Source organism: Cryptomeria japonica, chromosome 5, assembly GCF_030272615.1.
Source record: "Cryptomeria japonica chromosome 5, Sugi_1.0, whole genome shotgun sequence".
Classification (NCBI taxonomy): Eukaryota; Viridiplantae; Streptophyta; class Pinopsida; order Cupressales; family Cupressaceae; genus Cryptomeria; species Cryptomeria japonica.
Window position 1 is genome coordinate 738,614,770 of NC_081409.1, and position 21,299 is coordinate 738,636,068.

General features: G+C 34.3%; 1 protein-coding gene across 3 annotated transcripts; it reads right to left on the reverse strand.

Moving 5' to 3' along the window:
• Nucleotides 1–799: 799 nt before the first annotated feature.
• LOC131028783 (ankyrin repeat-containing protein At5g02620) lies at nt 800–11,256 on the reverse strand. 3 transcript variants are annotated; one of them, XM_059221715.1, is made up of 7 exons: nt 10,790–11,256; nt 5,284–5,762; nt 3,485–4,373; nt 1,435–3,317; nt 1,256–1,336; nt 1,077–1,155; nt 800–951 (listed from the first exon to the last, which is right to left on the reverse strand). In XM_059221715.1, the coding sequence occupies exons 1-3, from the start codon at nt 10,851–10,853 to the stop codon at nt 3,501–3,503; spliced, it is 1,416 nt and encodes a 471-aa protein (XP_059077698.1). In that variant the 5' UTR covers nt 10,854–11,256; the 3' UTR covers nt 800–951; nt 1,077–1,155; nt 1,256–1,336; nt 1,435–3,317; nt 3,485–3,500. The 3 variants fall into 3 exon arrangements, with proteins under 3 accessions (XP_059077698.1, XP_059077697.1, XP_059077696.1); XM_059221714.1 differs by having other exon boundaries at nt 800–1,155; nt 1,445–3,317; XM_059221713.1 differs by having other exon boundaries at nt 800–1,155.
• Between the last annotated feature and the right edge of the window lie 10,043 nt (nt 11,257–21,299).

The following is a 21,299-nucleotide window of genomic DNA, read 5'->3' on the forward strand; positions in this document are numbered from 1 at the left end:
AGGATTGTTTGCAGGTTCCATGGATTCTGAGTTAGGGCCCGTCAAATTTTGACATTTTTTAGCACTTAGGGTTCTCAAGGGATGATGCTGGTAGGGTATGACCCCGAGAGTTTGACTGAGTGTGGAGGAAAAATAGGAGCATGCATAGGGTAATAATGCCTAACTGGACATGTCAGAGTTGACGGTTCGTTATCATGATAAGAAGAATGAGAAATTGGCCACGTGACAACATTCGATTGAATGAGACTTATGTTTTTTTTGCCAACAAAAGAAATGCTGCCCTAATAAAACCATAGGGAAAATTGAAAAAATGAGATAAGCTTTTGTAGGGACCCCTCTCGTGGCCCTGTAGGTTCAAACGGATTGTTCACAGGTGCCACAAATTCAAAGTTAGAGCTCATCAAAGTTTGACAATTGTTAGCACTTAGGGTGCTCAAGGGACAACACCGGTAGGGTATGACCTCACCGAGCGTTCGATCGAGTGAGGGGGAGGGGGGGGAGGGGAATAGGAGCATGCATAGGGTAATAATGAATTTTATTGTATTGTTCATTAAATGAATTGTATTGTATTGTTCATTATACAAACAACACTTACAATGAAATGAAATGAATTGTAATATTCATTAAATAACCATTATTAACCTTTGTTAATTATTGAAATGAAGGTTAAATATTTCCATGATAACACCATGCACAAATGAGCAACAATTTATATGATCAAATATCAACTTGTGTATATATGAAAATGTCAAATGATTACAAGTGTATGTCCATACACAAATATGGCATAAATGCCAACTCAAACAAAATGTATGTCTATATACGTCAATGTATGTCCATATACAAAATATACATTCCAACTAGACATGTAAGCATATGAAAAGCTATCTATAACTTCCTAAGCTGCTAATGGATCATCAAAATTGATCCTCTCCGCCGCATTGCTCGGCTCTGAAGGATCTTGCACAAGAAAAAACAAACCATGATTAAGATTAGTTATATTATATAACTCATATTCGAAAAGTTAACATAAAAATGAACTATAATTGAACTATTCTTGTTTATTGCATCTCCACATTTTCTCTTTGGCTCTGCAGGACTCTTGATGTATGTCTTTGGTAGAGGAGGTATGTTTTCAATATTTTCATACACAACCTGCATATGTTCATAAACATGACATTGATACATGTTAGCATATAATTGTCACTGATAATAACAAATTATATCTACTAAACACAAAAAAAATAAAACACACATGTACTCAAGGCATCTCTTCTTCTTCATCATCTTTAGGTATACTAGGTGTAGTCAACAAGGATGTGAAGCCAAGAATTCTCTGTACATATACACAACAAGTATATGAAACTATCAATCTATGTCTAGACGTGTATAATCACTATAAGTTATTTAAACTATTCATTCAGTCATATTTACATTCAATTACATTTCCCTTGTCTCCAACTGCACTACCAGATCCTAAATCACACAGCCCCACACTCATGTTGCTTGTTCCCTACAAGAGTAAAATAAGATATACATGTAAGTTACTACATAATCTAATTAATACCAATATAAATTTTGAGCATGTATGTACAATAAAATACAAACGACTAGGTGCAATAATATATATACCATCAAGCTATGAAGGCCAAATGAAATGGCCATCAAGGTGTCCTCCTGGATCTGTGTTAACTCCTCCTCGGTCATCAACTGCTAAATAGACCATGTAAATAAAAATTAGTACTTAATATTATCTAGATTATAAATATTCATTTAAAATATAAAATGAACTGTGAAAATACAAATCTTACTAGTACATCATCAATGTATGATGAAGGTGCCTCAGGTTACCTCTAGCATGTGAGGAGTCCCCAAGGTATCCTCCAGTCTATGTCATAACATTTGGTGCATTGTGCATCTCATGCACCTCATAATCTGCACTGTGCACAGGAGGATCACCAGGTTGTCCAACTGGACCCAAGCATATGTGTCCACACATGACACAACTATGGGGAACACAAATGTGTGGAGCTGAGGAGGATGTGTCTACTCCATCAAATGCACCGCTACCATCAAAAGTAGGCTGAGCTATTGACCCAACCCTAGAAACCAAAAGGCTACTCAAAGAGTGAATAGCCGATATGGTACGTGATGCCGCCTCACAAATGATATCTGGATACTGCAATGGAGGTGGGGGATCAATAGGAGGAGGGGGGACATATGGGCCCTAGACTACTTTGACTGCCCCAGGTCTATTTTGGGGCATACCAAAACCCACACCCTAGAAAGGTTGGATGTCAAAGTAGTTCACATGTTTTCCTAAAACAAACTCAGCATACAATTTTTTGATGAAGTGGAAGGGGACATCAAGATTGTTGTTGGGTGGTTTGTCGAAAACCATCCACAAATGATCCCAAAAGTTTTTCACACTACCATCATTTGTGCACGATTTAATAGAAAGTTTTGGTTTTTGGAGGTCTATGGGTTGACCAGTGTGGGGATTCACAAACAATGCGGCAATAGCGACTTTGAATATCTTGAGATCCTTGATCTCCTTATATAACAAGTCATCCGCATATTGTTCCCTCATAGAATCTTGCCACAAAAGACCGGCATTGTACTCCTCAGTGATGGTTTCCATACTCTTTATGATCGACATGAGGGGATCAAACATTGGGTTTGGGTGAGGAATCAAATGATAGACATCTGCAATCCCCCTCAATATAAACTATTTTTATTCTTTTGGCTCTGCTCTTTTTACTCTATTCTTCAGTCCCCTTTTTCTAAGAGTAAATTGCATCAATCTAAAAGATCTTGAATATATTAATTTAACATATTAATTTTGATGTTTGTAAAAGAATTTGTTATCTCAAATAGAAAAATACCTTAAAACAGATATTTCAAAATATCTCTTAAATAAATATATTTAAAATAATTATACTAGTATTAATATATATTTAATATTATGAAATAGAAAATGAACTAAATTATAAAGAAATCATCCGAACCATTCCTTTTAACAATTTTATTTTTGAAAATTAACTATAAATATAATATATTAATGTAAAAATAATATTACAGGCGACTGTCATGATAGTAAATAGAGAGACTCTTACAATCTATAGCAATAGAAGTTGCTACAACAATATAAACATGAACAAAACTAGGTACAAGAAAATGTAACAAGCAGAAAAGATAAATAACACACCATACTATGTAAATAAGATTACAAAGAAGCTGGCGAAGACAAATAGCATGCGGCTACCATTTGAAATCTTCTACAATAGGCCATTAAGTGGGAAGGCCAATTTCACAGCCTGCATTAGATTAATACATTAAAATTACTACTTAAAAGTGCATTAGTGTTAGTGAACATAATTTTAGAAACTATAAATTGAGGGATATATGATATGAGAATTATACAGTGCTAGTGAAAATTTTAAAACCACATTTTTTGGAAGGAAATTAAAGAAAAAAACTTAACTGAATTATATTGGCAACTATTTAGTCCTTTCTGGAAAATGGGTATATACACAACCAAAAGTAATTCCCAATACGACAGCAAAAGGTGGAATTATATAGATGAGAGCTTCTTTGAGCTGTATCCTAAGTCGGCGTCGGATTTTCACAGTAGCATTGAAATTGTACTCAATAGCCCAGAAAATTGACAGCAAAATGAGAGAAACTGCTGGTGCAGCAAAAGCTGTGAGTATGTCACCCCATAACAACAAGTTATATTCATCACGATCTTTCAAGTTTTTAAAATGACGAGGTACTGTGACCAGGATGGTTGCAGTCAAGAACGCAAGTCCGGTAGAGACTATGGAAATACCCAAGCTCAAAACTGATAGCTTGGCCAATACTGAACCTTCTTCATTAATCTTTGTTTGTAACCGTTGTCGGAATAACCAGGCAATAACAACTGTGAGGGAGGCAAACATGGCAAGGCTATCAGAGAACAAGAACACATGAAAAAGAGTTTCCAATGCCATCCGAGCAACTCCAGTTCCATCTCCACCAGGTGCAGGGGCAGGTGCACTATGTTTATCGTCAGCTCCACTACCTTTATCGTCAATTCCTCCTGGTATTTGAAATATAGCTGCAAATGTAATGGTGGCAATGAGTGATGCCACCAGGGTGTCCACATCCATGATTTTTTCACTTACGTTGCTCCCTTGTTTCAAATCCATTGAATTAGGTGTTCTGGGATTTCCCACAGAACTTCGAGATTCTCCTTGGTCTTCTAAAATCCTTCTTATCTCGGTAAACTTAGATTCATCTCTATATGTAGCAGGAGTAGCTACGTCAATTGCACGAAGTCCTTCATTATTAATGGCGTCCACATTTACAAATGGTAAAATGTATCGAACAAGCTGCAGAATTAATAAAATGAGTGTTCACGTCAATTGTTTTCAAACAGGTAATTAAAAATAATCATATTAAGATAGTCACAATAGTATATATACAACTGCAAATAAAAGTATAAAATGTAATCGAACAGAAAATTTAATTCTATAAATATAGAATTTATATTTTCAATTTATAACAAATATATAACAAATATACATATAAATTGGAAAAAAGGAAAAACAAAGTTATCATTTCGTTTCTATCTTTTTCTGTTTTTTTCTATAATCATAAAAAAATCTATTTATTTTGGATATTATTAATAATAAGTTATTTTTCCACATCAAACTAATGCTGTTAGAGGAGTGAGGTCATGGTGGAGGTCCTTCATTTATCACTACCATTTTTAATTTTAAAGTTAGCATAATGTATTTAGAATAATAATAAGTTTTATGCTGCTAATATAAAGTAAATGAAATAAAAAATATTAATAAAAAAATTTAGTGGAATAATCTATTTTTATTGAGAAAAAAAATAAAAAATGAAGTAAATGAAAGCAGCAAATGTAAATAAAATAATCTAAAAGTATTTATATTAGACTGGGAAAAAATAATACTTCTTTATAATAATTGTTTAAGATTTTGCATTTGATCTTTGTTTTGTTAGAGGATGAATTTGAAAAAACAAAAAATCATCATTATGATTATGCCCTTGTCCCTAAAGTTTTATAGATAACTTCATCAAACATGCAATTATCTTCTGAAAATTGAGGCGCATTTATGTCTATGTTGTCTTTATATATAAAGGTGGTGAATGTAGTACATTCCCTATTAATTTTATCTCCTATTTTAAATAAAAAAAATTAAAAAAGAAGAAAGGAAGAAGAATCTTCAATTTCATAATAGTAGAAGAGAAAAATAAAATTCAATGACCAACCTCTGGATCCACTCCATTGATGGTTGCCAAGTGTAACAATGTATTGCCAGAGATGTCTCGGTCATCATGCTTTACCATTTCTTCTAGTTTTACCATTTCTTTGAGAAGCATTTTCACTATCTCAGATTGGTTGTGTTCTACAGCAAAGTGTAGAGCAGTTTTATGGTCTCTACTGCGAATTTCAATACAATCTGGCATTATTGACAAGAATTCCTCCATCATCTTTTTATTGCCCTGGATCGCTGCTAAATGTATTGCACATCTTCCAAACTTATCCTTCTTTGTCATTAAACTGATGTGAAACCATTTCATACGACACCACCAAGGTAATTTTGATTTTACAATTTCACTCACAATATTTAAATTCCCTCGGTGAACAGCAGAATGCAATGGAGTGGCACCATGGATATCATGACTAATCATAATGAGACGCAAAATGTTGCAGAAACTGTGCCTCTCAAGTATCAACTTTACTATCTCTGCAACAAATCAATATTAAAATTAAAATTAATAGATGGAAAATAAAGGAATGAAAAAAAATAATTTAAAAAGAAAACAAACTAAGATTACTATGGTAAAGGAAATTAAACGAACCTAAGATAGTAGGACTTGAGGTTAGAAGGATATACCTATAATTTTTCACTTCTGAAAGATCATTTTTTTTCCTTTTAATAAAAATTATTTATTTTATTTTCCTAAAATTATATATAATTAAATATGTCTTTGTGTGTGAGAAAGGTTGTTTTTAATCAAGAATAGTTGAGATTTTGATAGGGCACAAACCTTGTCACAATAATAGAAAAACAAAAATATAAAGCATAGAAAAAGAGCTACTCAAAAACAAAATAACAAATCAAGCCTTGCTCCAAACCTAGTAAGAGAGTCCAACTTAAAAGGATAAACTATCGAAGAAGAGTCCTCTAAATTTAAAAGGCCTATCTGATGGAGCAACACTAATTGAAAAAAAAATTGACGAAGACAATATTTCCCAGTTAAGAATCTAAACTATAAGAATTGTTAAGCTGAAATTAAATTTCAAGCATCAAAATTATTAGCCAACTAAATAGGAGACACACTAGGTTCATTGAGAGGAGTTTAGAATGGATATGGGTGATTTCAAATCCTCAGAATCAACAATTGAATCTTCAAGATATATGGTAAGACACTTAGAAAGGGCACTCTTCCACCAAGAAGAAGAAGATAGCTCACAAGAGCTCCGAGAACAAGTTGAGGCCAAATACAAATCAGAAAATAATACTTACAATTAAAATGAATTCATTAATAATTCATAATCTATGACCAGATCGGTCATAGACTTCAAGAAGAATCTCACAAGCAAATATTTCAATAAATCAACTTTCTCCAAAATATGAACAAAATAAATGTGAAAATGTTCTTTGAAGTAAATCCTACCTCTAGAAAATGACCAAGAGTATTACCAATGGTCTCATAGGAAGAAGAACACCAAAAATACAAAGGGAGATACGGTAATCTCGTCCAAACATGTACAATGTCAATAAAGTCTTTCAAAGGGTTGAAGGAGGGCAACGCAGATTAAATCAAAAGAGGGAAATGTGAAACCACCCTCAAACACAACCTATCTATCCTTGAAACGTTCAAAACAAATCACAAAAACCTCTTTGCAAGAAGATAAATTATCTATATCTTACCCTCAAGTAATGCAATCCAATGCCTGAAAATCAATCTTTATAGATATGGGAGAGGAGCACAAAGATGGAAAAACCTACAAATAAATTTCTTCTCGATAATTAATAACATCTTGGCCTAGAAACACCATAGGAGCTACGGTTTTTTGCATGCCCGTAATGAACCCAACATGAGCGGGAAGGAGAGCTCTAGGGCTTTAGGAGGAGGGGAGGTTTTAGGGGAGGACGAGGGTGGTGATGGGGATGAGGATGGAGAGGATGATGGTGAGAGCTAGGGTGTGTGTCTTCTCCTGGCTGGTGCTTTGACCCTTTTCTGGGTATTCATGGTGTTGTGATTTTTAATTCTTGTGGCCAGTTCTAGGTTTGTGTGAAACTGCTTCCTCTACCTCAAGTGCATGATTGAGGGTTTTGGCCCCCAATCCTATCATTCTGTTCACCTCGACCAGCTTTTGGGTCCCATTTTCTATTCCTTTGAAGATTGCCATGGTTTGGGGCTATCTACTTTTGCGTGTGGGTAATCCCTACTAGCCTTGTTCATGGATCTGTGCATGGCTTTCTATTTTGTATGGCTTGCAATGGATTGGGCTTCATGGCATCATGTGAGTTTTTCTTCGTTGTGCCCCGATTTGGGTGGTGTTGGTGTGGGCCCTGTTCTACTTGGCCTTTTTGGGTTGTGCTTTCTAGTGGGGAGTTTGTCGGGGTTGTGTTTGCTTTCCCGTGCAGGGGCCTATCCTCTGTGTTTGGTGACCCCTTGCCCTCTTCACTCCTATTGTGGCTTGGGGTTTTCTTGCTCTCGGGGCCTTCCCCTTTCTCTTCGAATGTGCACTTGACTTCAAAGGCTTCTTGCTACGTTTCTCCATTCTGCTACTGTCCGTGTTACTGATCTTTGGTAGTGTTGCTTTTGCTGAGGGGTTCATTGTTTGACTCACTATCATCTTTAGGCTTTGTGTGTTGTTTGGTGATGGATCATCCCTTTCTCCTTTCAGGGTCTACTTTGTGGCCTTTGGGTTGTTTGCTATTGGTTCATGTTCTTTGGCTGATGTGGAGGGTTGTGTGTACACAGTTCCCATGGAGGTGGCTATTGTGTTTGTGCTTGCTCTTGCTTTTCTTAAGGTCATCTGGTCTATAGCAACTTTGCCTGTGATCCTATTGAGGTGGATTATTAGGGGACTATTAGGGTTCTGACCTCTAAGATAGCTAGAGGTAGTGGACATTGGGGTGTTTTTGGCTATATTTTCTTCTCACGATGATGGCTCTTTCTTTGCTAGTGGCTTTTTGCTACTTGTGGATGGGCGTTGGTGGAACAATGTAAGCTAGTTACCCTTCGAGCACCTAATTAGTGTGTGCTCTACCTTCATCATACTCACTTTGGTGGTGATTGTTGGCTCCCTTTGGGGTATTCCTTCATTTGGGGTTTGATACTTACCCCTTCTACCCCTTGTTCCCTTGGTTCTACAGATGGTGGTTCTATTGAGGCAAACTGGTGTGGATCTATTGAGGGGATCCATGTGTGGCTGTCTATAGTGATTTTGTTTTGGTTGGGGCAAGGCTTGTCACCTCTCTCCCATTCTATGAACAATGTTTTTCATAGTGAATCTTCAAGTAAAAGGTTTCAAGATGCCTCTCAAAACCCAATGATGTTTGTTTTTCTCTCCCTTGACAGCATTTTCCTAGTCCAAGGGGTTATTATTGGTAGATGGTTCAATGTTCTCCAAAACCCTTATGTTTTCATTAGGTGATTTTATAGGTTTAGAAACCGGTGCTCTAGTCAAAAGTATCAATTTCAAAAAGGGGTTCCATTTTTGGGTTTTTTAGTTTATGGTGATCTCACTACTTGTGAGTTCCCATGTGTGTGTCTATTAGACGATTATGTATTGGTAATGGGCCTATCTCATTTTTTTCTAATCAAAACACCATAAGAGCTAGATTAGCACAAATAATATTAACAATTATCCACTTCTACCTTGCAAAGGCTTTATAAGCAAAAATCAATATCCACATATCATCTTTCTAGGAACAACTCCTGAACACTTATTCATTGCATCAGTAAAGGAGGTGTGAGGATTTGAAGCACCAAGTGTAGTGTGACAAGCCTCACCAAATAGATAAACAAATCTAGCAAGAGAGTTGATCACAAGCACCAAAGATTTGATGGTAGACTCTGAAAATGTCATAGCATGCAATAGTTATGAAACCCTAATAGTTTAAGGAGAAAGATATGTCAACCCATTATTAGTTGTAGCCAACACATTAGGAGGATGTGACGGGGAAGCAACCATGGACAGAAAAAACAATAGGAAATTCAATTGGCACCCTAGTGTCCATAAGAAAATCAACAACCATTGGTTGATCTGATTAAAAAAATTGTTAAGTCCACTAATAAGTTGTAGACAAGAGAAAGAGCAAAAAAGAAAGAAGGAATCTTTCATTTTAAATTAAAGAGCCAAACGTGATGGAGCAGGAGTACAAGACCATGGGGAGAATCAATAGATTGATGCTTGAGAGATTATTTCTAGAGGTTTTTTGAAGATGTCTCTGTTAACAACTTTCATATCTTTTATAAATAGTATCAATAGTATAGAAATGAGCAAGTTTTTTTAGAAGCAACTAACACACAATTTTTTGAAGCAACAATAAATTTTATAATTAATTGAAGTTGGAAAACTGTCTTTTAAATTATTATTAGGAATCAAGATGAATGAAATATGGTAGCAAAAACTCTTAAGTTGATGGAGGAATTTCCAATTATATGACAAAGAAATTTTGAAAGTAGGGGGTTGCATTTTTATGAGCAAAATTTTAATTTATTTCATAGAAAATCTTCTATCTCATTAAACCCCTTATTCCACAAAAATCGTTCCTCAAGTGGGCTCATGAGACTACTTCATAGCTTGGCGTTACCTTTCTTAATTATGCTGGGAACTCTTTGTTCTATACAAAACATATATTAAAAACTAAATCTTCTCTGTGGTCCTATACAAGGGGTTTCCTAATATATTTTAATGATCTCTACTAATAATTTTTAAGAGCGTTCCACGTTGGTTGGTCCTATGAATTTATACCAGTGGTTGAGCTTAATATTTTGAGCTAAGAAAGTTTAAAAATTTATGATCTGGTGATCTTTTATGCAACAAGTGATGCTAGAATTTTAGTGGAATTATTATATAGCAATAGTTAATGATAAAAATTGTAGATGCTTGACATGCAGTCAAAGAATCTCTCAAGCTAGAAGAAATTTTTTCAGTTTTACTTCAAGACAACAACTAAAAATTGAAACTAACTATTTTCTTATAATTTTAAAATTATAAAAAACAAATTTTAAGTAATTATATATCAATTACAACATATCAATTGTTTCAAACTTTATTTCAAATAGCTGCAAAATTGATTGATGTATAAATCCTCCAAAATATAATATATTAATTATCGACATATATATTAAATATATTTTACTAATATGTAAATCTTTCCATTTGAATATAACTCTGAAAGAAAAATTCTCCTTAAATAAATTACCGATTCGTTTAACCACAATATATCAACTATCTTAACCTTTCCTTCGATATATAAACCCTGAAAAACCTGTGATAAATATTTAAATCATAATTTCTACCATTAAACTACAGGTTCAATGCTATAATAACAGCTTTTAGAATCCTCCTATAGATAATACAGTTTGTGTAGTAGAAATAGAGCTAGTGACAGTTGCATGTGAAGAGACATACTGATATTAAAACTGACATATTCAAGAAAACTATTTCTTCAACAGTCAAAAGGAACGCGCATAAAATACATAAAAACATGGGAAATCCCAGAAAAGATTTGAAATTGACAACTACCTAAACTTCCTCCGTAGGCAGCAACGTGAAGACAGGTTTGGTGGTCCTCCCTTGGCCAGAGCATGATATATACTGGTGTGGCTTCCACCAAAGCCCTCACTGCTTCCACATGACCTTTCTCTGAAGCTATTAACAGAGCCGACTCTCCAAACTGATTGCGTTTAGCGGCTGGCCACACGTTGTAGCGGAGAAGAGTACGAATTATCTCAGCATTTCCCCGCTTAGCAGCTTCGTGCAGCGGCGTATTGAGATCAGAATTGCGAGCTCCAGAGAGGCCTTTCACATTTTGAAGAATCCATTCAACCAGCTCCGAATGGCCTTCCCTCGCAGCGATGTGCAGGGCAGTATTTCCCTCAAAGTAACTTCCTTCAGTTGTCGAGGGTCAGAGTCAAAGAAATTCCTAATCAAACTTTTATCGCCGTTTTTGGCAGCAAGGAGAACTTTAGGATTCATCTTGGTCTAGCACGCCTTTAAGTCTTCTCCGTCTTTGCAATTTATAGAGATGATTGCAAAGGCAACAACTTGTTGCAGAAAATTTTCCCTACTGTTGCTAGATTCTGTACTTACAGCACGTAAAAGTTGAGGTAAAATTTTCTCTCCGTGTTCTTTTCAAGAGACCCCCCATGCTGGAGACGTACAATTTGTTACCACTAAATTAGTGTAAAATTGAGTGAGACTGATGTTTGAGTTTACTGTACAACACACAAATGTGGTCCACGAAAAGGGATTCCACACTTTGATGACCGACTGTCAAATCCTTTCTATAAAATGACCTTTTTAATTCGTTTAATTTATGTCAAAGGTGTTTTTTTATATAAACTGAGGGTAAATTGAGGGTCTACCTTCGGTCAATTAGGGATCAGCGACCCAATTTTAAATACATATATAGGTAATTAATATATTGATGCATTCTTAAGAGTGAATAACTATCATTTACATCGAGGTGCAATGGTTATGTCAATAGTAAGATATACTTAGAGTTGTATATTAGAGGGTTAAAAAGTTGCAAGGAATGAATATTGGTATTGTTAGCAATAATTGTTTACAATATAAGTGATTGATCTTGACATGTAAAACAAATTGAATATGAATGTACACAACTTTATTTGAACCAATAAATTATGCAAAATACTTTTGTTGTTTTACATCTGAACTCTATCACAAACATTATGTATACTTTTTGGGTCATCCTGGTTCCATGGTGGCCTACTATAATCGTCAGTTCTAGCTACATTGTGAGCTCCATTTAAAAGTCCTCTCCTGTCCATATGTTGGTTATAAGTATGATGTTTTGCTCTCTACAAAGTAATACTTGTTTTTCAAGCCGCTTATGTTAACTACATAATCAATTCTGCTCCTAGTGCTTGTTGCAATATTTATTACGATTGGACATTTCAACAATTTTAAAGCATTCTTCTGTTGTGCAGTCCAACTAAATCATTAGTAGCAAATAGGTGCACAAAGTTGTCAAATTGTTCCTTCTCACTTGATGTAAGATGTTTGTCTGTGCATGTCATCAAAATTTGACAATCTTATTGTGTTGGTTCTTCTTTTCATATGTTTTGTAACATTTGATGAAACTATTCTTGTGTTGGAGTTTCACCTTGCTATCAAAACATTTTTTGTAAGGTAACAACTATCATAAATTGGTCCCACAATGCTTTGGCATGTGAATGCGATGTGTAGATAAGTTTGTCGATCGTAGGGGGTAGTTGTGAGAGGCCATCATTTAGTATTATAGATAGTCCATCGAAGTATAGATGTTGCTGGTGGAGAAATGCCTCACGTAGTTTGTTGTCTATTTTTAGTAGTAATTTTGGCTCGATAAATCTCATCTCATCAATGAGGATGTATCTTAACTCTTCTTGGAATGTTGTTAATGCTTGTCCCTGCAATATCTACATTTCTTTGATAGGAATTATGAGCATTGAATGTATAGTTGATGCGTGTATGTTGAATGCGACATCTCTTGTAGGAACTAGTGTGAGTGACTAGCCTTTTTGTTATGGTGCCTTGATTTTAAGTGCATTTCATATGCAAGTGATTAAGTAAGATTTTTCTACATACCTATTGTTCCTTGAGTGATCATGTGCAGTGGTTTAGTTGTGGGACATTCGTTGTGTTCTGTAATTGTTTTGAGTACTAGTTTTTGTTTTGGCTACAATGTATACCTTGGAATGTCAAAGTTATATGGCATGTAACTATCTTGGTTGCATTTTTTTCATTCTTATGAACTACCTAGCAATTTCATGCAAATATTGGGATCCTATAATCCAATCCCATTTATTGTTGTTATAAAACTCATGTCATCCAATAATCTTGAGTTTGATTAGACTGAAATTGCTCAAGGGGCCCATTTACAAAAATAATTCTCATTTGTTCATTTCTATTGTCTCTGTTAGGTTCATGTTAATATTAGTCTCTTCTTCTTCGAAGCTTGATTCCTTTCCAGTGCAACAATTGAGGTGCCATACATTATATTTAGTTGTGTTCATTTGCTTCCAATTTGATATTATCAAATCTTTTGTAAGGCCTATGTTAGTTGCTATATGATGGAAAAGATTGTATAAGAGTAAATTGCTCTAATGGAATATTTCAAAGTGTTATGAATCCTCTAGTAGAATGTTGTAGAACTTTGGGTAAAGATTGACAATGGCTTTTACCTTTCTCTTTCCATTTTCATCCTTTATGACTTCTAACATAGGAGAAAGATCTTGCAGATTCAAGTAGTGTTATTGTTTTCAATTCAAGGAATGTAAGTAGCTAGATTGGGGTTATTTTTCATTAGTTATTCTTGTCATTACCATGTTTTCAAGGTTGATGTGAATGAGTTGGTTTTTTTTTTTGGAAAAATTCGTGATGAAATGTATATTTTAATGAAAAATTTTGTAGCTTTGAATCACAATGATTAATAAAAGGGAAGAAAAAGGATAGTTACCCAATAAGAACCCAAGAATAGTTAGAAGTTCGATTAAGTCTAACTCCTATTTTTGAAGGGTTTTTTTAATAGGAAAAACTTAAATGGTAATTCATTATCATAATGAGGAAAAAAAGTAACAATTTAACAATAGGCAGAAGTCTACTTTTCTTTCTATTAAGTTTGACATTTGTTTTGGGAATTGGCTTTCTTAAATCAAAAATATCCATTTTGAGCATATCCTCCAATCATTGCATTCCATGAGATGACATCTCTTTGAGGCATTCTGTGAAAGAGTTTGAGATTTGCATACTTATTTTATGCTTCCATATTTTGCCTACATGTCTACTAGAGCATATTCAACTATAATATCTAAATAAGATCCCCAAACCTTTATGCTTTGATGGATATCCACATACTATTCCAAAGCTCCCATTTTGACACAGGTAGGAAGGATGTTGACAAAAGTTATGGAATTTTTCTCTCCACTATCAATTGCATTTTCTTGAAAGTTTCTAAAGCCTTTTCAACAAATCCATTCTTGCATATCCTGCAACCATTGCAGTTCATGAAACCACGTTTCTTTGAGGCATTATGTCAAACAATTCAAATGCCTTATCTATGCTTCCACATTTTGGATACACGCGGCAACTGCAACATCTGACAAAATTCTTCGGTCCTTTATTCTTTGATGGATGTCCATGCCGTATTTCAAAGATCCCATTTTGACACAAGCATGGAGGATGATTGCAAATGTTGTGGAATTTGGCTTTACTTTTGCTAGTTGCATTCGCTTGAAAGTTTCAAAAGCCATTTGAATAAATCCATGTTGTGTACATATCCTTCAATCATGACATTTCTTTGATGCATTTTTTGAAATAGGTCAAGTGCTTTGTCTATCCTTCCACATTTTACATACATGTCAACTATGTTAATCAAAACTACATTTGATAAACTTCTATTTTCCATTATTTTTCTGGTGAATCTTCCTACACTGTTCCAAATCTCTAATTTTAACATACACTAGGAGGATGCTGGCTAAGGTTGATGAGTTCGGCTTTACACCTATTGATTTCAATTGCTTGAAAATATCCAAGGCCTTTTCAATAAGTCCATGTTGTGCATACTCAGAGAAAATCTCCAAGGCCTTTTCAAGGAGCTTTTTTGCTTGCCCTGTGAAAGGGTTTTCCTTGCAATGTAAGCCAGCAATAGATAATCTGTTGGAATGTGAAGTCCAAATTGGATTTTCATCTAGATGTGGTTGAGTCATGTTGGATACTCATCTAGATGTGGTTGAGTCATCATCGACACAATTTTTTTTGAGACTTACTATAAATATCAATTTCGACATGTGTTATGCATGTAGTTGTGCGAGTCATATTTAGTAAGTTGTGTTCAATTAGGACTCTGCAACTTGGTTGCTATATGTTGCTCGAAATCATGTTTTGATGTACAATTTTAAGATTGTTGTAATTCTGTAAAATAGTAGTCATTAAATATTTCACAATTTTAACATAGAAAAGCAATCATCAAGTGTGTGGCTGTTAAACACAATAGCCTTCCCTGCTCATGCTTTAGCGTGACCGAAATTCCTTTCTTAACCAAAATCAAATGGACAATCCATGTAGCTAACATTCTACCTCGTCACATTTAATATTCGGTGTGCGAGTATAGAGAATAATGGAGTGTTATTTATATATATAAAACTGACATAATGAATTTTATTATTTTTGGTTGTTTTAATATTAAAAATCATAATTTTTTTTAAAGTTATTATTTTTTTCAAATTTTATTTGTATTATTTTATAAGTCTTAATATAGTGATATATCATTTAAATATTTTTTCTTTTCAATTATTTTATTTGTTAATATTTGAGTTTGATTAAGATGAAACAAAATTTTAAATCAAAAAATTTCTATATAACAAGTTTTATTATGTTCTAATTCTACTATATTTCTAAGCACCGTCATTATTTTTCTTACCTCAAAGATCATTATGTTCCTAGATGAGATCACATCCCTTAAAAACATGCTATATGTTTGGGATATGAACACAATAGGATGTTTTTAAAATTATAAATTCATATATAAAATATATTCTATTGTAGATCAATAAATTTTAGATTTTAAAATGTAATAAAATGTAGTATAACATAGATCTCTAAATTAAAATTTATAATTTATTAGTTCTAAGAGTTCTAAAAAAAGATCATTAAATTTTTGTCTTATTAACTCAAATAATTTAAAATGTAGTTTTTTTTTAGTACTATAAAATTGATTACAGAGTTTAAGCCAAAGGTTAGAAAGCTCACTGCTTTAGAAAATGACTTGCAAGCTAAGACACACTACCTTAGGGAAAGACACAATGAGAAATTGCACACACTAAAGATAACTTCTTTAGGGAAAGAAACAATTCTTCTAATACAATGACATCAGTAAGAATGAACTATAGGAAAAGCATCTACCATAATGTTGATAGCAGTTCACAATTCGATTAACATAAAAAAATGTCTTCATCATTTCTCTACTATACATCCAAACATTTTCACCACTCCACACAATGAATCTAACCTTTATATACTATCTATAACCTTGATAGTATCCATTAGATCGAGCTAATGAGATGTAACATGTTCATGCGTAACACTCTCCAATACAAATTTGGATGAAAAAACAAACATGTGAAGAGTCACACCATATTGGCACGCCTTCCAAATACTCCAAATATAGCTCTCATTTAACCACACAAGGAACTCAAACTTCAATCCGAACCATAAAAAAACTTGCAAATGACAAAAGAAGCAACATCAAGTATTAGGAAATGTATCAATTAGAAATCATAATTAATTGTCTCCAATTGTAGATCACCTATCCTTCTAAAAACCAAGATGTAATGAGAATGTATATCCACAAACACTACTTTTAAACCACATAACTATCTGATATATATTTGTCCCGTACTAGACCAAAATGCATGATAGACTATTCACCAAAATAGTTATACATAACTAAAACGTCATATTGGCATATGTAAAAAACCAATAGAGCTCCATAAATAACGAGTCAACCTATAATAGGAACCAACCAACCTGCAACTTTTCATTACTCTAACAGGCTAATTAATGAAGGGTGGGAGGGCCCCTACAATTCTATGGCCCTACTATTCTAAAGGCACTAATTAATTCAAATTTTAGTTCGTTAGATCAATTCTGGAAACACATATTGGTTTGGCAGGTATTGATAAAAAAATTAGGGGCACAACTTAGACACCCATCATTACTTAGCCCAGACCCAAAACGAAGCACCGAAACCATGCATCATAGCATCATCTATCAATCATAGTAAAGAATAACTAAGCATCCATCCATAACACACTCTCATCTAGTATCACAAACAATTATAAATGCCTTCCATACAAGTGCACAACTTCTGCACCAGCCTACATCAACTGCACACCATAGGGTTTCTTTTGAACCAAGAGAACAACTAAGCATCTCTTTTAGACCAACAAGCTTGAAGTCAATGACGACCTGAAATCATATTTATAATAATATCCCCCTTTATCATTGATGACAACACTTGTTCATAGTCAACCACTTGTCTTCATTCAAACACTTGTCTCTCCAAAACTTCTCTGCCTTTGACATCAAAGACGAAGGGTGCCTATATTGTTGGCATTATGGATGAATTGATTATGTGTTGCATTGATGTTTTGTCATTGATGTCAAGACTAGATGTTATGGATGGTTACTGATAGACATGTTACCGGTAGAAGATCTAGTGTTACCGACAAAAGAGATTGTCTATTGACACTTTCAGCATGTTTGGATCATTGAAGTATATTTGATTTCATGTGTTATATATTTTATGAGCATGTTTTGGTTAGTTGGTATTGGCTTGGTAATTGTATGTTATCATACACTCTGGTAAACCCTTATTGTCACTAGTTTAAGGCTTTACTGGCAGAGCTTTCATTGAGGAATCATGATAGGATGCATAATTGGTGCTGGTGCAGCTTCTTCATGGATTTTAGGATTCTGAAGATGTTCATTGATCGTGCTTCAAATGATTGAAGACTTTGCTTTGGTGTGTTGGACCTACAATAAGTCTGGTATCTATCTAGGTTATGGACCGATATCATTCTACACGTTACCTGGATGATTTGAGATGATTTATGGATTTGTTAGTATTATTTTTGTCTTAAGCCAACATGGCATATCATTGTAAATAAAATTATGTATTGATCTTATTGTAATATCTTTAGTTGGCTGACCTAATTGGTTTAGGCCTTAGGGTTTGTATAAATAAGAGGTAGAAACTCTTTGTAAAGTATCATGGTAATTGGAAAGGTAATGGTCAAGGAATGTAATGTGTGAATATTTTAATATCATTCAGGCAAAGGAGTTGGTAGATCATTGGTGATCGAATGATTCAGAAGAGGATTTAGTCCTTTAGCATTGAGTTTAACTGGGACTGTAATCAGGCATAGTAGTTGTTATTTTCAATAGTTCACTCTATTGGATTATTGTCCATTTATCTTGAGAAGGTTGTAGCCACTTTGTAGTCAGTGAGACTCTTTTGTAATGAGCAATATGCTCTAGGGAGTGTGCCTTCCTGCAAGTGCAGTCCCCTCTTGTAACACATACTTTCTGCAGAAGTATCATCTGACTGTGGGTAGGCTTCCCACCGTGGTTTTTCCCTTTTCGGGTTTTCCACGTACAAATCATGGTGTTATGTGATATGGTTTCTTTACATTGATTATCTGATTAATTATTAAGTTGTATTCTTTATCGATATCTATTTCTACTAGCATCAGTCTGTGCTTTACCGGTACTTGATCTGTTTAAGGTTGTATTATGGATTAAAAGTTATAATTTGTTAAAAACTGATTCACCCCACCCCCCTCTCAGTTGTTCACCACTTATCTTAACAATTGGTATCAGAGCTTTGGTCCTCTTTTGCAGAAGATTAACCACTTGAGGTAGATCCTATGGTAACTAACACTTCTAATCCACCAGCAACTATTTTCAGAAGAAAAATCCCTAATCTTGATGGAACAAATTATGGGATATGGAAAATTTGAATGGAGAATTATCTTAGATGTCTTGGCAAGGATATTTGGGGGATCACTAAGAATGGATACACACCTTATGATCTGGCATCTGGCAATCTTTCTCTTGCAGACTTGGATAAGAATATTGAAAAATGATTGTAGAGCTAGAGAAGCCCTCTTGTGTGCACTTATTGATTAGCAAATTATGGGATTGATTGCCAAATCATCAGCTAAGGTTATATGGGACAAATTGAAAACTCTGAATGAAGGTGACCCTACTGTCAAAATTGCTAAACGTAATGGTTACCGGGTAAGTTACGAAAACTTGAATATGGAAGATAATGAAAGAATTGTTGTGTTTATGGAAAGAGTAAATGACATTGTTATGGGAATTCAATGTCGTGGAGGATTTCTAAGTGAAGATGAAATAGTTTCCAAAGTCTTGAGAGCCCTTCCACTAGCTTACAAGATGAAGACAACTGCTATTAATGAGTTAAGAACAATGACAAACACTTCAGTTAACATAGATATTCTGATTGGGAAATTATTTGCTTTTGAGTTTGAAGAATTTGGATCTTCTGGAGTTGTAAAATTTGGACCTACTTTTCATGCATCATCATCAACATCTACCGACAAGAGTGATTGGAGAGTCCTATATGCAAAAGAACTGGAATACATGAGGAAAAAATATGAAGAGCTTGAGCAACTTGACATCTTATTTGCTAGAAGAATAACTAAAGGTCCAACTGGAAGTAAGTATGAAGGAAAAGAATCTTTTAAATATTTTGCATATAATAAGATTGGTCATTTTGCATCTAGATGTCCTGAAAGGAATGCAAGGTTTGAGGAAAGAGATAAGAAAACTTTTAAGCCTAACCCAAATAGATATAGATTCAAGAAAAACAAACATTGCTACATAGCAGATGAGGAAGGAGTAACTGATGACTCTGGAGATGAATTGGCAGAAGACCCTGCTAGTGGATATGGAAATGGAAAGGAATGGGTGTTCTATGCTTTGAAAGAAGATGAACCGGAACCGACTATCAAAAATGAAGAAAAGGCCTTGGTAGCAAAAGTTGAAGACAAAGATGAATGGGTAATTGATAGTAGATGCTCACACCATATGACTGGAGATAAAAGGAAATTTTTGTCCCTGCAAGAATACAATGACGGTCAAGTCAGATTTAGAGATGACAAGGCATATATGATCAAAGGTAGAGGTATTAGTTCTTTGGATGGCAAGCATAACACTAATAATGTCTATTATGTAGAAGGTTTAAGGCATAATCTTTTGAGTGTTGGTCAATTAGTTGATAAGGGTTTTCAACTTGAGTTTAAAGATGGAAAATACAAAATCATTAACAAGACTACTTTGGAGATTGCAACCAGTATTCAGAATGCAAGTAATATCTTTCACTTGAACACTGGTAATAAGACATGTTTGATTTCTCATATTCATGAGAGTTGGCTATGGCATAAGAGGTTGTGTAATGTTAATTTAGGTTGCATTCTTAAGATCAGTTCAACTAAGGGAGCTAGATATATAACTAAGATTATGAAGCCTCATAATCCAGTATATAAGGAATGTCAATTGGGTAAGCAAGTTAGAAGTTTTTTTAAGAGCATACATGATAAATCTAATGATGTACTTGATTTGATTCACACTAACTTATGTGGTCCAGCAAGGACTAGAAGCTTTCAAGGTGATAGGTATTGCATGCTGATTATTGATGACTATTCTAGAATGATGTGGGTGACTTTTCTAAGAGAGAAGTCTGAAGCTTTTGAGAAATTCAAGATCTTTAAAGAGAAGGTTGAAATATAAACTAGATTAAAAATCAAGTGTCTAAGATCAGATCATGGTGGTGAGCTCACTTCTCATGAATTTAGCAGTTATTGTGAGAAAAATGGAATTAGGAGACAACTATATGCACCTAGGACTCCTCAACAAAATGGAGTAGTTGAAAGGAAGAATAGAACCATTTTGGATACAACTAGATCTATGATGATGGAAGCCAAATTGCCTCATATCTACTGGAGAGAAGCAGTGAGTACAACAATCTACACATTCAATAGAGTTCACATCAAAGGTGAAACCGGTAAGACCCCTTGTGAACTATAGTTAGCACATACACCTACTATTAAGTATTTCAGAATTTTTGAAAGTAAATGCTATATCAAAAGAGATGATTCAATTGGAAAGTTTGATCCTAGATGTGATGAAGGGACATTTCTTGGCTATTCAATTAAGAGAAAAGCATATAGATGTTATAACAAAAGATTGCAGAAAATTATGGATGATATCATTTTTGGAGATGAGGATAAACTATGCACAGAATTTGCTAATAACATGAAAAATGAATTTGAAATGTCCATGATTAGTGACATGAAAATTTTCTTAGCTTTGCAAATTACTCAAACTGACAAAGGCATTTTATCTGTCAAACTAAGTATCTAAGAGAATTATTGAAAAAGTTTGGTATGGAGAATTCCAAACCGGCAAGTACTCCTACAGTTTCAAGTGACAAATTATCTATCAA